The sequence below is a fragment of the Callorhinus ursinus genome, unplaced genomic scaffold (genome assembly GCF_003265705.2).
Source record: "Callorhinus ursinus isolate GAN/ISIS: 27379988/994484 unplaced genomic scaffold, GSC_fseal_2.0 scaffold43, whole genome shotgun sequence".
NCBI lineage: Eukaryota > Metazoa > Chordata > Mammalia > Carnivora > Otariidae > Callorhinus > Callorhinus ursinus.
In genome coordinates, this window is record NW_027397105.1 from 23,480 (window position 1) to 40,101 (window position 16,622).

The window sequence follows — 16,622 nt, forward strand, 5'->3', positions numbered from 1 at the left end:
CGAGACCTACCTGGGTCTGGGTGGCACGGAGTGGGGCCTTCTCTGGGGGTGCAGGCAGAGCGGAAGGTGAGAACAGGTTTCCACCAAGCCACAGTACCAGCCTGCTTGCTTCCCGACACCATGGGGGACCGGACCGGGCCCAGGGCCTTGGGCCTTGTTGATGTCAGGGCAATGGGCCTTGGGTCACCAAGTTCCAGGACCTGCCCCCTGTCCCCTTTGAATGGTCCCTCATAGGATGGCTCCTCGTGCACCCTGGGGGCTTGACTGAGAACTGAGCTCTAGGGCTGCAGGAGGCTGCTGCCGCTCGGCCTCCTGACCCAGAAGGCAAGAGTGCTTCTGCAGGAAGACCCTCCTGGGACCTGCAGTCTCGGGCCCTTCCAACCCAGACCCCTGCAGCCAGCGGTCACATGCCGGTGCTGACCTGCTCAGCTTGGCCCTGGCTGTGAGGAGCCTTCCATGCGCCCCGCGTCGGGGGACGTGCTCGGGCCCAGACGGCGTCCTGAAATGGCAGCTGCCGAGGCGCTCTTCACGCCGACGAGTCCCACGTGCCAACCCAGCCTCACACTCCAAAGCATGGCTTTGGAAAGAGAATCATCATCAGCACGCCAGGGCAAGACTGCGACCATAAAAAGAATGGAAAACAGCATTCTTGCCAGACCAATGACAGCCAAGCAAGCACGCAGAGTCCCAGAGGTGGATGCGACGGGTTACCGTGACCACGGAGAAGAAATAAAATCATCATATATTCTTTGTTTTTTGGTGTTTGTTTTTTTTTTTTTTTTTTTTTTTTTTTTTTACTTCTAAAATAAGATCTCGTCTGATAACATTTCAAGTCTTCAAGTACAGAAGCTTTCACGCGAACAGCGTCTCCCCCGAATGACCGTTCCACTGGGCACCCCTTGAGGCCTCGCGGGGGAGTCATGTGGTTCTGTTCTAAAAACGTCAGGTAGAAACTGAAATATGTGAAAACAACTAAACGCAGATGTGCTGGGAGTCAGAGCAGGAGCAATGCACACGGACGGCCCACTGGCTGTGACCAAGGGCACTTGTTCTCACCGAGGACTTCTGTGGGACGGCCATGTGCATTCCTGGGGGCCAGCAGGTGGCCAGGACGAGCTCTCACCAGCTTTGATGTGGACTGCCCAGTCTCAAGAAGCAAGAGCAAAGGAAGGGCTCCCAGGCCAGGCCGCTGCTGCTGCAGGTCCTGCTGAGAGGGCAGCTCTGGGCTGACTCTATCTTCACGTGAAGGGTTAGCGCAGGCAGCTCCGCTCCACGGAGACAGAACCCTTTCCAGAGAAGCTCCTTTCAGCTCTTCCTGGGCTGTGGCTTCCACAGGGTCAGACCCTGTGAACAACCTGCCCTCCTGAATAGCTCTGCAGTGCTCTGCTCTTTCTCACATGCTGCAGTGCGTGCAGGTGCTAGCTTGGGACGAAGCAAGTTCTTGGAGGCATGGCTGTTTGGCATTCCACTTGGAGTGGAAGCGGGAGCTCAAGAGAAGCCGGCACGGACACCACGGGCATTTTCCTGAATGAGTTTAGATGTCTGCTCTAAAGTCCTTGTGGACAGATGGGCCAGTTCCATGCACGCCATAGCAGGGGCTAACACTCGACATTCCAGAGGCGGGTTGCCTTGTTTGGGTAGTTGATGGCCAGGCTGATAGCAGCAATGTTCTGCAGAGCCTATGGAGGGAAAAAGGGTCACTGCCAACGTCGAACCATTCATTTGCTCATTCATTAAGTGCGAACTGGACAAGACCCTCAGCTGAGCACTGGGGGTCGTCGGGAGCAGTAGGGACAGACATGAGCCAGATGTGGTTCCCCTCACCCGGAGCACCAGCCCAGACTGAGAGACAGATTCTCCCAAGACCCCATGAGAGCTGCAAACATAGGGCAGAAATATTCTCACTGCCCTGAGAGAGGGGCAGGTGCAACGCTGGTGGGCTCGGTGGACCCGGAGGACATGGTCCACAGGGCGTCTGGGCAAGCTCTTTAGGGAAAGAGAAGAGCAAAGAGGAGCAGAAGGGGAGAGACAAACAGCCAGTGCTGGGCCACAGGGTGGGAGGGTGCTGGGAAGGAGTGCCCTGGAGCCAGGCCGAGGCCGCTATATGAGCTCAGCGCAGCAAGACGCGGAGCACTGGTCCGGCACAGAGGACGGGCTGTGGGAGGGTCAGCCTGAGGGGGCACGGAGATGGGCCACGGGGACCGGCAAGAGGGAGGGGCCCACAGGCACACGGCATGGAGCTCTTGGCGCCATATGGTCACATCTCAAGTTTTTGCTGTGTGTCATGAAACCAGGGGTGGCAGTGGCAGTGCGGGCAGGGATCTGTTACGAGGGAGGGAGTTTCCACTCTGCCTACAGGTCTCCGGAGAACGCATACAAACACCTCTTAGTTGATGGGGGATTCCCACGTCTTCCCTGAGAGAGGACCCTGTGTTCACTGAGCAGACTCGCCAGGAATAGATGCCTACTCCCACATGACCCTGGGCAAACCTCCCCCTTGTCTGAGCTCAGCGTCCCCATCTGCCCACTGGAGGTTGGACCACAAGTGCTAGGGTATTCAAGGGGTGAGTCCAAGGCTCTCAATGTGTGGTCTGGGCCTGGGGTTCCCAAAACCCTTTCAGGGGCTCGGCACGGTGAAAAACACTGTTGCAGTGATGCTAAGACATTATTCTGCCTTCTCCCGCCTTCACGCTCCTGAGCACCCAGTGGAGTCTCCCAGAGGTGCCTGCGAGCCAGGATGACCACGGCAGCTGGGGCGCCGGCCCGAGGCCTCCTGCCAGGGTAGACACAAACGACTGCCGTCCTCCTCAAGAACCACTGTATTTTGAAACATACAGCTGTGTTTTACAGAATGTGTTACTCATATTAACATGGAATGAGTTTATTATTTCTTAAAATGAACTGTTAAGTGTTAAAATTTTTTGTTTCAATTTGTAAAAATTTAAAATCTCCTTTAATTTCTGATGGCATATATCAATATGTACAACATGTCAACATAAGCTTTTGGGGATCCTCAATAATCTAGAAGTGTAAAAGGATCCTGGGACCAAACTGTCAGCAGCTCTCCTACCAGGGAAGAAAGTTACATCCAAAATTATCTGAAACCTAAGTGTACAGAAACTTCAGCCAAACTGTCGATTTAAGGCATTAGTTGGTTTGGTTTCAAAGACACAAATTCTTGCTGGCATCTTCCTAACCCATGGTCTAACATGAATGACACTGATAAATGGGCTCAGTGGCTCCCGGACAGCACAGGGAAGCGACTGGGGGGGGGGGGGGGCAGAGCTCCATGCCGACCCGGGGAGCCGCGGGGATGGGGACAGCCAGCTCTGACAGGGAGACGGTACCTGCGCCACGCAGCGGAGAAGGTGGTCGTCAGTGGTTAAGGCCAGCAGGTAATCCTGCAGCAGGCCGAGCTCCTGGGGAGAGAGCAGAGACGCAGCATCACGGGACCAGCACCCAGGGGACACCCACCCGCAACCACAAACGTCTCGCTCTGCTGGGCACCGCATGGCACCACCTCCCTCGGGAGCTGTGGACGGGGCTGGACCAGGGGTAGCCTGGTGCCTGGTTCCAGGGGGGCTCTGCCCTGACTCACCCACAGGGTCAGTCTCCTCACGTAGAAAATGAGGGGGTAAGCTAAAGAATTTTGAAAGGCCTTGCGTCTCTCACATTCAATGGGCCTACTGTGCTCGTGGGAGGAGAAAACAGGAGGAAGAGGGGCCCAACCGTTTCATTTTCCAGAACTCACTACTGTTGAGGACTAACCGAAAGCAGTTCTTCTCCCTTTGGCTTTAGGTCTGACAAGATAAACAGTCTTCCCGGGGCTTGGGCAGAGGTGAGGGCCTGGGACATCAGGCCACACGCACCCCACCCCCCACCGGGCAGCAGAGGAAGCCCTGGCAGGACCCTCACCTGGGCGCGGTTCTCAGTGACGAAGAAGAGCTCGGTGAGGGCGCGGTGCAGGGGGAGGAGGATGCCAGGCTGCGTCACGTCCTCAAACAGGCTGTACTCCATGTGGGTGAAGAGCTGCCACAGCGGCTTCAGCAGCGCAAGGTCACAGAGGTCACTGCGGGGGGCAGGGGTCAGACGTGAGACAGACGCCCGCTGACGGACTCCCCCCACCTCCAGTAAAGTCATTACCCTCCCCAAAAATATTCACCAGCAGCAAACGGAATGGGGCAGAACCCAAACTTCAAAACAGGACTCCAAGGAAGCGGGACACCCTGGAGCACGGTGGGAAATCAACCGCGCGTCTTTAAAATGGGTGCCACCGGCAGTGGAAGAATCTCGAGATGGATGTTATGTGGAAAAAAGCAACAATAAAACTGCACATACAAAATAAAACACAACTGCACATACAGTATCATGTGACCACGTCAAAAACAACAGTGAATACACAAAAAAGGTTATCCGTGGTTGTCCGTCAGTTTCCTAGATTTCCTTCTTTTTTTAAATATTTTATCTATTTGAGAGGCAGAGAGAAAGAGAGCGAGCGAGCGAGCATGAGCAGGGGGAGCGGCAGGCAGAGGGAGAAGCAGGCTCCCCGCTGAGCAGGGAGCCCGATGCGGGGCTTGATCCCAGGACCCCGGGATTGTGGCCTGAGCCGAAGGCAGACGCTTTACCAACGGAGCCACCCAGGCGCCCAAGTTTCCTAGATTTTCTGCAACACTCGTTGCTTCAACAATCAGAGAACAAGAAAAGATTTAAAAGACGGTGATGACCAATATGACAATCGGGCTCATAAAACATAAGAAATATGCTAATGAGGGTGCTCGGGCCAGAACCCTTTGCAGTTCTGTGGGCCTCTGGTGAGAGACTCGCTGACATTTTTGACTCAGAGGGAGGAGGTACTTTTCATTCCACTTCAACATCCTTCAGAGGAGAAAAGTTATGAAGCAAATAATATTCTGGGCCTCACTACGTGACTTTATGATTTATAATCTTAAATTTTGCCTTTTCTCTTTAATGTATGACTTTAAAAAGTATTCTGTACATTTACTCTTGGAGCCAATCACTTTCTCCCAGAGCAGTGACTCCTCCTAAAGTAAATAAAGCAAGGGGAAAACTTGGTTTGATTTAAAGAGACAGCTCTATAGCGGAGCTTCCAGGAAAGCGCTCAGGGAGTGAGGTCAATGCACCTGTGTGGCTCATACCACGTCTGCCCACCCTCCCTCCCCTGGGGCTGCCTTTCCCCTCTGCCCGTCCAGTCTGGCCCCGGGCCTGAGGAAGGTCAGCACACTGCAGAAGCACATCCACAATGTGGCCAGGAAGGGCCCAGCCGTCTGAAGATGGTTTCAAACCCATCACTCAACCAGACAGTTCTCACCGCAATCTGCTCTCAAAAGAACAGAACTGAGCCCCTGCGGGCTAAGGGACCCTTCCTCACACCAGGACAGAGGGGAGACCGCAATCACAGTCCGCTTACCCCTCCCTCTGCTAGCCTGCATGCAGACGGACCGCTCTCCCTGACTCGGAGAGCCCTTCATTTGTAAAATTACAGCTCCATATTACACCAGAAGATGCCCTGCTACTTCGGTATCACTCCACTCACTCTGACTGGCACCTTGTGTCTGTGTGCCTTAAAAATGCTGGGGTGAGGGGGTGCCTGGGTGGCTCAGCCGGGTAAGCATCTGACTCTTGATTTTGGTTCAGGTCATGATCTCGAGGTTGTGAGAGCGAGCCCCCTGTCAGGCTCTGCACTGGGTGTGGAGCCTGCTTAAGACTCTCTCTCAGCACCGCCCCCCCGCCCCCCGCTCACATGCTCTCTCTCTCTCTTAAAAAAAGAAATGCTAGAGAGGGACACTGAACCCCTGAGAGGCAGGGAACTGAGTGTGTGGACGATGCGTGGGGCAGAGTTGCCAACACCTGCCCTCCAAGGTGAGGAACAAGGCAATATATCTTTAATCTCCACTTCTACTCAGTCCTCTACGGGAGGTCCTGGCTAGTGCAAAAAGGCAAAAAGACAAAAAGAACAAAAAAAAGCTTCTAAGGACAGAGAGGAAGAACTAAAACCAGTTGTTTGTAGATGACATGACTGTGCTCTGAATAATCTAGACACACTCTCCTAAAGTTAACAGACCATGGTCATTGCATACAAAGGAAATACACACAAACTAATTATATATGAGCAGAAACAATTACAAGTGAGAATTCTAAAACACCAATTACAATAGCATCAAACCCATTAACTACCTAGAGATAAATCTAACGGAATATTGTGCAGGCCGTCTACACAGAAACCTGTAAGACATGACTCAGACCTGAGCAGTGGTGGACTGTAGAGAGAAGCCAACATTTAACGATTGTGGGTTACGGGGTTCAGTGTTGTCAAGAGTCAAAACCCCATCAGGTGAGAGGAGGCGTGTGCATATGTGCACGGACAGAAACAGACACGTGGAGTGGGAACACCATGAGGTACCAGAAGTTCTGGCAGAGCAACTAGGCAGGAACCAGAAACAAAAGGCATCGACACTAGAAAAGAACATGTAGAATCGTCTGTGTGCAGATGACACCCTATACAGAAAACACCAAAGACTCCACAGAAGAAACATTAGAACTAATAAATTCAGTAAAGTCACAGGGCACAATATCAATAGAGAAAAACCAGCTGCATTTCTACACACTAACAACAAACTATCAGAAGGAGAAATTAAGGAAACAAACCCATTTACAATGGGATAAAAAAGGATAAAATACTTAGAAATAAATTTTAGCAAAGAAGGTAAACAGTCTGTATGCTGAAAACTGTAGAACGTTGAAAGAAACTGGAGAAAACACAAGTGTAAAGGATGATCCATGTTCAAGGCCCGAAGAATACGGTTAAAATCTTCATGCTGCCCAAAGCAATATACACAGTCCATGTAGCCCCTATCCAAATCCCAACAGCATTTTCACAGAAATAGGAAAAACAACCCTAAAATTCATGTGTAACTACAGAAGACCCTGAATAACCAAATCAATCTTAAGAACAAACCTGGAGGCCTCACACATCCTGATTTTAAACCACGATACAGAGCTACAGTGATCCAAAGAGTATGGTACTGGAACAGAAACAGGCATAAAGACTAATGAACAGGACAGAGGGGCCAGAAGTAAACCCACGCATATACAGCCAATTAATTCTGACAAAGGTGCCAAGAATATGCAACGAGGAAAGGACAGTCTCCTCAACACGTGTTGGAAAAACTGGATAACCACATACAACAGCACAAGACTGGCTCCCTCCCTTATGCCACGCACAAAATCAAGTCGAAATAGATTAAAGATTTGAATGAGAGACCTCCAACTGCAAAACTCCCACAAGAAAACATAAGGGCTAAGCTCCTTGACATTGGTCTTGGCAACGATTTTTTGAATTTGACACAAAAGCAAAAAGACATGGGACTACATCAAACTAAAAAGCTTCTGCGCAACAAAGGAGACCATCAACAAATGAAAAGGCATCTATGGATGGGAGAAGATATTTTTATATATGTATTTTTTAAGATTTTATTTATTTGACAGAGAGAGACACAGTGAGAGAGGGAACACAAGCAGGGGGAGCGGGAGAGGGAGAAGCAGGCTTCCCGCTGAGCAGGGAGCCCGATGTGGGGCTCGATCCCAGGACCCTGGGATCATGACCTGAGCCGAAGGCAGACGCTTAAGGACTGAGCCACCCAGGTGCCCCGGGAGAAGATATTTTTAAACCACATACCCGATAAGGGGTTAATATCCAAAATATACAAGGAACTCATATAACTCGATTTCAAAAGAACCCAAATAACCCAATTAAAATATGATCAAAGGACCTGAACAGACATTTTCCCAAAGAAGACATGCAGATGGCCAACAGACACATGAAAAGATAGGGGCTCATATCACTCATCATCAGGGAAATGCAAATCAAAGCCAAAGCGAGATATGGCCTCACATGTGTGGGGATGGCTATCATCGAAAAGACAGATGACGACAGGTGTTGGCGAGGACGCGGAGGAAAGGGAGCCGTCCTGCACTGCTGGTGAGAAGGCACGTGGGTGCAGCCACTGTGGAGACCAAGATGGAGGTTCCCCGAGTAATTAAAACCGGAACTACCGTATGATCCAGCAACTGCACTACTGGGTTTATAGCAAAAGCACACGAGTCATTACCTCCAAAAGATACCTGCACTCAAATGTTCACAATGGCCAAGCCTGGAAATAAACAGAGTGTCTATTGATGGAAGAGTGGATACAGCACACATGGTGCTGTGCACACAACGGAGTATTCTTCAGCCACGAGAACATGGCCGTTTGTAACACGGACGGGCCTGGAGTAGAATAAGCCCGAGAAAGACAAACCCTGGGCGATGTCAATTCTACGTGGAAACCCAAACAAACCAAACAAACTCGTAGACACGGAGAGTAGAATGGTAGTTGCCAGGGGCTGGGGGTGAGGGAGATGGAGAGAGGCCGGTCAAAGGAACAAACCCTCCAGCTGTGAGGTGAATAAGGTCTGAGGACCTACTACACATCATGGCGACAACAGGTGACAATGGTATATAGCGCTGCGTCGTTTAACAGAAATTTCATGAAAAGCCAGTTTCAGCAAGAGAGACCTTCAGTGTTGTCACACACAGCAGAGGTAACCATGTGAGGTGCTGGGCGCGTTAACTAACCCGACAGGGAACGCTTTCACAACATGGACATACGTGAAATCACCACCTTCTATGCTTTAAATATACTACAACTGTGTCAGTGACAACACCTCACTAAAGCGCGTAAAACAAGAGAAAGGAAGCAACCAATTCTAAGATGTGTGGTATATGCAGGGTTGGATAATCCAGGACATGCTCGAAGATGAAGAACGGGTTTATACGCCGAGATACGTACATTTGTCATAAAGCTACAACACTGACCACAGTGAACCAAGAAGACCAAGGGATGGAAGAAGGCAGACACAGATGCATGTGTACATGGACACCATCTTGGTGACAAAGGTGGCGCTGGAGTGAGGGGAGGGAAAAGGTGGTCCATGGGGTCGGGTGGAGACTCAAGTTCGAATAACCAATCCTGACTCAACACTTCACATCACGAACAGAAGTTACTCCATGTGGGACATAAGCGAGATGTGACAGAAGAAACAAGCTTGGAGAACACAAGAAATATCGTCACGACCCCAAGATGCAGTACGGCAAACATGTCCTAAACAGGACAATAAAAGCACTACCACTAAAAACAAAAAACAAAAAAACAAAAACGCTCGATGAACTGTAAGATATTAAAATCAGAAGCTTCTTTCCATCAGACACCACTGAAAGAGAAATGACAAGCCACAGAGTGGGAGGGGACCCTCACAGTCCAAACGCCCCGCAAAGGACCCATGGAGGGCAGCTCACCTGTGGGTGCAGCATCGGACGATCCTCAGAAGCAGGTGGATGGCTTTTAATCGCTGGTGGCCAGTCTGGCGACAAGCCACACCCACCAGCCACTCCCAAATTTTGGCCAACGGGAGGTGTGGCACAACTCTCTCTTCTGACAACATCTGCTTCAAAATCTCGAACCCTGGCCCACACCCACAAAACACAGAGGTTTAGAAACATGAACTGCTTGAGTTTCGATAAATAGAATAAAACTATGATCATTTAAATTTTGCCTAAAATTATGCCTTTGATAAGAGCAACACAGGATAACATTTTCAGTTTCTCCTTTTTGCAACAAGCCCTGTGAACTCTAAGAGAAGTGTCTTCTGTGGCCCCGCAGGCGGCCCCTCCTCTGTCCACTCACGCTGGCCACTAGCTGCCATAGCACAGAGTGACATGTGGAAGTCTCCGAGAAAAGCAGCTGCTTCGATTTTAACAAACATCGGTGACACCGTGGCCCCTGCATCCACAGAGGGTCCCTGGCCGGAAGAGCCTGCAGACGGAAAGAGTGGCGCACACACCTGTCTGGAATCGCCCCAGGTGTCCTGCCGTCACAGTGAATTTGTAACCCCACTCCGTGTTGCTCATGTCAGAGGTGAAGCGGTAGTACAGAGTATCTCCTGGGTCACACAAGAATCAGAAACAGCTCAGGACACCGCAGCAACAGGCAACGGCAAGTGACAGGCTCCTGACGAGAAAGGCTAAACCCGGGGTGACACCGCCCCCACCCCCAAAGTCCCTCTTCTCAGTACTGAGCTTAAACACTCGATGTGACGTGTCTAGGTGACCGAGGATGTATTTACTACCTGGGAGCTCAAAATCCTTCCATTTCTGCTGGGACCCACTGAAAGTGTGTCGATCCTGCTGGAAGTCGCCACTGCTGGACATGGCCAGCTCATCACAGCCTTCCTCTGTACTGCACTGCGAGTCGAATTTGATGGAGAGATAGATTGCACCCGGGATGTGGACTTTATCCTGGGGACGGGACGCAAGGACACGCCTGTCACTCCCGAGGGCTTGCTCGTGCTGCGCCCTGCAACCCTCAGACAAGCAGGATGGGGAGCACGCGCCTGGGCACTGAGACAAAGGGCAGGGGTCTCCATGGTGTGGCCACGTCGTCAGGAGACGGGAAAGCCGGGGCTGAACCCAGGCCCACACATGGACTCGGTGTCGAAGACGCCAAGGGTTCCCCGAAAGGACCCTGTTGCAGGAGAAGCAAATGCCGCCCCCCAGGCCCAGGGGCCCACTGTTTCCTATTAAGACAAGGTCAGAAGACTGGGCTGTGGAGACTCCCTGGCTTTGGGGAGACAGAGGGAGGACTGCCCAGAGAGGATGAGCTTCTCAGCAGCTCTCGTAGGTCCTGCCAGCCACGTGCCCTGGACATACCTCAAAGTTAGTGTTATTGTTATATGGGTGTTTCGACTCCCTGACTTGCACCTCCATCCCGGGCTCCTCCATGAACTGGCAGGCAGCCAGGGCCATGGTCCCCAGCATGCTCCCTCGGCAGCCCTGGAGCACCTTCCGCAGGATCTGGCAGGACGTGAGGCAGAGAGCGTCAGAGCCACCAGGGGCAGGAAGAAGGACGTGTCCGTTTCAACCCAAGGCCCATCCAAAGGGCTGGCTTCACTCCGGCCTCTGGCCCCTGGCCCCACCCCTGAAGCCAACTCTTCCAGCTGCCTCCCATGGGGGTGGGAGGGGGGCCCTGCTGTGGACCAGGACGCCTCTGCCTCCGTCCTTCCTGAAAACACCACTTCTGGGAGCTCAGAGAAAGCCAACAGAACCAACCAGAGGTGGTCCCGGGCCCTGCAGAGTCCTGAGCTAAGCAGAGGCGGGACGCACAGAGAAACAATGACCGTACAAGGGGACACATGCCAAAGAGGTGTGGAACTGGGGGCTCCATGGGGCAAGGATGGGGGGAGGCCATGCTCCCCTCCGGCACTTCCATGAGAGGAATGGCTACAGCAAAGCTGCCAACACCTCCAAGGCTGTGTGGCTGGGAACAGATCTAGGGGACTCTGCAACCAGTGGTGTTCTTAGACGGGCAAATTAAGGATGAGGAGATAAACTCACTTCCGGAGGAATCCCCCCGCAGGGCATACATGGGGGGTGAGGGTACACCATGTGTGTGTGTGGGCGCCGAGGGGACGGGGATGAAGGCAGCGGCAGCAAATGTGACTCAAGATTTTTGCACTTGGAAGATGGAAGGTGGTCAGAAAACTTCCCCGCTCAGCTGGAGGAGGCGTCCATGGCTTCCCCGCCGCCCAGATCAAGCCGTGTTCTGCTGTGTGGCTCCTCTGGGTGCGTTCACCCTGGGAATCGCTACCCCGGCCTTGCTCTCAAAGACGACATGAAGATTTGACTTAAGAATAGAACCAGAGGCCTGGAAACTCAGAACCGGACCATGGGGTTGAGCTGCAGACCTCACACCTGCCTTCCAGAGGCCGGGGCCTTGGACTGCACTTCAAGACGGAACTCTCCCCAGTTACAGTGGAACAGGTGCAAGTGCCCACAAACACCCGGGGGGCTCCTGCACCACGGGGACAGTCCCCTGGACTCGGCATTAGATGAGAAGAGACAGGCTAGCACGAGCGCAGAGTCAGGCTCCATGGGATCGCACCGTCAGGTACCCTCTGCGCACCAAGTCTGCCCTAGGCTGGGAGCTCAGCTCCAGGCCAGGACCTGAAGGAGCCCAACTACACCCCCACCCAGTCTCTGCCGCACCCACAGCCATTGTGGAGCCGCACACCCACATAGGTGGGCTCCCGCTGGGGAGGCCCGCACCAGAGGAAGCAGGTTCAAACATGGGGGTGGGGGGCAGAGAAGGAACAAAGGGGGTGAGTGCCCAGCCTGGCCTGTTTAACAATCACCTTCTCCCACTGGTGCTTTTCTTCCAGCTGCATGAACATGTCCAAAATGTAGGTCATGTGGGCCGGGCCACTGAGCTCCAGGGTGTCCTCGCTCACTGGCACATGGCCAGGCCACTCGGCGAGCAAGGAGGCCAGCACATGGCGGGCGTATAGGACGGCTGTGGCCTCGTTCACGCGGAACAGGTACTCTCGGACAGCCCTCTTGCTCTGGCAGTTCAGCTCCTTGTGCAGGAGGGCGGCGCTCTTGCTACGCCGCTGCTTGGCGTAGCTCTGCTGCAGTTCACTCTCTGTGCTGGCGATGAGCTTCTGGGTCACGGGGTTCGATTCAGCCGTGGCCTGGTCACAGCGTGCAGGCCGGGACTGCAAACCCAAGACCACCGTTACCGCGGCCTGCCCCCTCACCACTGGGTGGGGGCTGGGGGCCAGGGGCAGACATTTCGTGTCCAAGGTAGAAGCAACATACCAAACACGGTAAGATAATCATGTCTGTATCCACGGCTTTGGCACTCTGCTCCTCTAGTCTCAGACTCCTACTGGGCTGCCACCTCTGAGCCAGGGTCCGAATCCTTTCATCTGTGGTGAGCTCATCCCCATCAAACCTGGGGAGAAGGGGCACAAGGCTGGGTACATACATCACAGAAAGCTAAGAGTTCAGGCCGCAGTGAAACCTGTCAGAAATACCGATCCGAGTTACTGTCCTGTTACTCTGCAATGACATTATCGCCCCCCATACTCTGCAATCTAGACTCACGGCACTCATTTGTTTACTCAGGCACACAGACCCCCTGGTGGCGGAGGATGCAAACTGTCCCTCAGGATCTCAGAAACAAAGTTCCCAGAAGCTTTAGCAAGGTACACAATCACCCAGTTGGCAACAGGGTGCCCAGCCCCTCTTCAGCTAGACGGGGTGATGCAACTAGGTTCTCGCCCACAGGAGGCAGCTGGGTTGGGGGTGCCCTCCTGTAATCTACCTTCCCCCTCTCTGGGCTGGAACACAGGTGCCTAGGGGTGAGCCACGTGACAACACGCAGGAGAACAATACAATTGGGGATACAGGGTCACTCACAGAGCAGAGCTGCCTACCCACCCTGGACTGCCACGAGAGAAAAAATAAATTCTATCTTCCTTGACCCGGTGTTTCTGAGTTTCTTGGTTACAGCAGCTTAGACTGTGCCCTACTTCATTTCACAAAGGATTTGAGGCAACATATAAGAAATACGGGAAAAAAGAAATGGAAGATAAAAACAGAAAAGAAAAATTAAATTGGAACTGGATGTAAGTTAGAATAAGAAATCAAAAACCTAGGATATGACAGACAAAGGGGAAGATTAGCTGCAACAGGTGAAGTTCCGCACACATTTGGGAGCCGGGCCAGAGAACCAGGCTGAACTTCCTGGCCAAGAGAAAGGGAGTATTATTAACTTCATGGCAACCCTTGGGGAAATCCGTGAAGATAATGTGCAACAACACTCTGACCAGAAGGCCCTGCTTGGCACTGTCTGCCCCAGGACGACGAATGGGCGAAACCTTGGCACCTGCCGCAACGTCTGCACCCAGGGGGACACACAGCACAGCTCAAGAGGGTGCAGGCCATGCGGCGGGGTCAGCTTTCACAGCGCTGCACGAAGAACTGAAGACCAGGCCCACGAGTTGGCCTCGCAGGAGATTTTACCCCGAGCCTGCTGGCAGGAGGCAGTCGTGGCCCTGCCTCCCTTGCCCCCCCACTCACCGCGCGTCAGCTCTATCTCGGGGCCCTCACCTCTTCTGAACCTCCAGGAAGAAAGAATCGGTCCTTTTCATCTGCAACTCGTATATGGCCCGGAGGATGTGCAGAGGGGCATTGAGCGCATCGTGCGCCATCTGCAGGGCATGGAGGAAGCACAAGAGAGACGAACTCAAGGGATACAACAATTATTTTCTAAAGTCACCACAGGTTGTAATTTCTGAGTACCGTGTGGTCACTTAGAGCAAATAAAGTAATAAACTCTAAAACAGGGACTGCAGGATCTGCTCTGGGATCAGAAATTCATAGAAAACACAGAGCATGGAAATAGCAGACCACTGCATGCAACGCTAACAGTCAACAGTTACTACCCACCACGGTGCCCTCCGCCGGATTCCCTGGAGCTGCCACGCACTCAACTCCGACAACTGGCACATCGGTCCAGAGATGTGCTTGCTTTTCCGATCCCCGCCCCATACTCTCTGGCTATTCTTCCTGCAGTCACCATTCGAGGAAGAGTGTATCCCCAGGGAACGTAAGAGAATGCACCTCAGAAACCACGAGGGACACCATGGATCGAAGGGCTGCAAATTATGAGCAAAACTGCATGTGCTTATGTCACGGGAGAGATGATCTAAAGCTTTTAGGCCCAAAAAGCTTAAAAATGACGGGCGTAAAGATTTTTCCGTTCTTCTGGATCAATTCTGCACAACTTAGACTGAGTCTTCAGGAAGGACCTCTCGGCACGTCAGACTGAGGCACTTTTGCATGGAGGCCAGAACAGTGCAAGCCAAAGAGAACCCACCCCTTGGGTTCACCACGGCCCTGGAACTCACCAAGAAGCATATCCTGGTGGGCTCATCCAGGCTTTCCAGGGGGTCCGGCTTCTTCTGCTCCGGCTCAGCAGGGCTGCTGACCGTGCCTCCGGTCTCCTCCTCTTGGTCCCCTCGCTCGCCTTGCTCCAGGGCTGTGTGCTCGGCCACGGTGTGGATCTCCTTCTTTGAGGAGTACAGCATGATGGACAGAATCTACAGACAGAAGCCCATGCAGGGCAGGGGTGTGGGGGCTCAGTGGGTGAGATCTTTAACCCTTAAATGGTAGAAAATATTTGACCTAACTTTTTAAAAGACGTAAGGATTCACAAAAAGAATGTAAAATCAGTAACAAAAGAAGACACATGAAAACATGTTCAATTTACCTACCATCAAAGACACGTTAACTAAAACTCTGAGGGACCTCTGCGGCTGACGACGTAAGTTGGGATCACTTTGAGAACGCGTTTTGGCGAGATGTAAAGAGCTGTAACATCTACTGCCTTTAACCCAGCCAGTAACTCTCATTTTAGGGATAACGTAAAGCATGTTACAGTCAATGAAGCTGAGATCTACCTTTCGTGCGTCATTTGCAGGCATTATGCTGGGGGTCATGACAACTACCCAGTGAGTCAGGGAAGCGGCCACCGCACGCCCCCGCCGTGTCCGAGGGCCACACGCTGTACCATTTGCGTCTACACATGCGACAGGGACGCAGGCGGAAACAACTGGAATAAGGCAGTACAGAAAATACTAACAGTGGCTGTGTTTGTGGGGCGGAATTGGAAGTTTTTCTTTCTTTTCTATATTTCACATTTTCTGCAAATCTAATTTAAAATTTATTAGTTGTTCCTCAGAACGAGAGCCCAGATGCTCTCCAGGTTTTCCACTGCTATACTTCAGCACCGTTTCCTGAAACCTAACTGACCCCTCCTGTGGTGCTGGACAGCGGGCTCCTCAAGCTCAGGCCTCTGGGTGACGGAGCAAGGCTGGCTGACCTCCCCCCGCGCAGCAGCAGCCTGTCCTGGACCAGAGGCTGGCACGCGCATGCACGCTCAGAGAACCAGAGCAATTCCACCAGGACAAATCTGAGGCCCAGAAGGAACTGTGATGAGATGAAAATTATCAACTAAAATCCTACATAAAACAAACACATTATGTTTATATATAAGCAGATTTTAGCTCGAAGGAACTTTAAAGGGAAATAATAATTCACGGACACACTTTAGGGCCGTGACGTAATGGTCAGCCATGTGTTTCCGTAAAATACTTCTCCTCCAGCGTTCTCCGAACAAACATCAAATTCATTCTCTCCCAGACAAGGAGAACAGGTGTCATAATCCCTGTTTCCAACAGGGGACACCAATCTGAGACACGGTTCCAATGGATGCACAGAATAAGCATGCCCGGGGCAGAGGCGGTACGGCTAACCCACGGGCCTCACTCCTGCGCAGGAAGCCTGCAGCAGGCGGCACATGTCTTACCTCCAGGTCCCGGAGGAGCCACGTTTTACTAAAACCGGTCCCTTTGCTGCACTTTTTCACCAGCAGCTTCAGCAAATCAGTCTGAAGGAAGGTCGCATGAGTCTCTTCAAAACCGTGAGCCTGCCAAATAAAAGGGAAATGACCTGCAGCTGCCTCAAGGGAAGAAGGTACCAGCCAGGGGGAGAGAAGCAAGGTTCTTTCAGAGCCCAGTCTAGGCTTGTGGCCCAAGGTCACTGTGTGGGGAAATTCTAGAGTTGCAAGAAGGATGACACTACAAACCTCAGCCCCAACCTAAGTCTGTCCACTCCATGTCTAAATCAGCCCTCAGCAACCATTTCTGGAGCCCAGGACACTCCC

General features: G+C 52.3%; 1 protein-coding gene across 2 annotated transcripts in view; it reads right to left on the reverse strand.

The window, feature by feature from the left end:
• Positions 1-762: 762 nt before the first annotated feature.
• ZZEF1 (zinc finger ZZ-type and EF-hand domain containing 1) overlaps positions 763-16,622 on the reverse strand; it is a 100,159-nt gene continuing 84,299 nt past the window's right edge. For both annotated transcript variants that reach the window (XM_025864421.2, XM_025864419.2), the window contains exons 44-55: positions 16,266-16,385; positions 14,806-14,997; positions 14,006-14,106; positions 12,710-12,845; positions 12,247-12,606; positions 10,766-10,909; positions 10,186-10,354; positions 9,901-9,999; positions 9,356-9,521; positions 3,916-4,069; positions 3,348-3,419; positions 763-1,679 (exon numbers count right to left, since the gene is read on the reverse strand). In XM_025864421.2, coding sequence (XP_025720206.1) covers positions 1,599-1,679; positions 3,348-3,419; positions 3,916-4,069; positions 9,356-9,521; positions 9,901-9,999; positions 10,186-10,354; positions 10,766-10,909; positions 12,247-12,606; positions 12,710-12,845; positions 14,006-14,106; positions 14,806-14,997; positions 16,266-16,385 — 1,794 coding nt within the window. In that variant the 3' untranslated portion in view covers positions 763-1,598. The remainder of the gene's footprint in view (positions 1,680-3,347; positions 3,420-3,915; positions 4,070-9,355; positions 9,522-9,900; positions 10,000-10,185; positions 10,355-10,765; positions 10,910-12,246; positions 12,607-12,709; positions 12,846-14,005; positions 14,107-14,805; positions 14,998-16,265; positions 16,386-16,622) is intronic.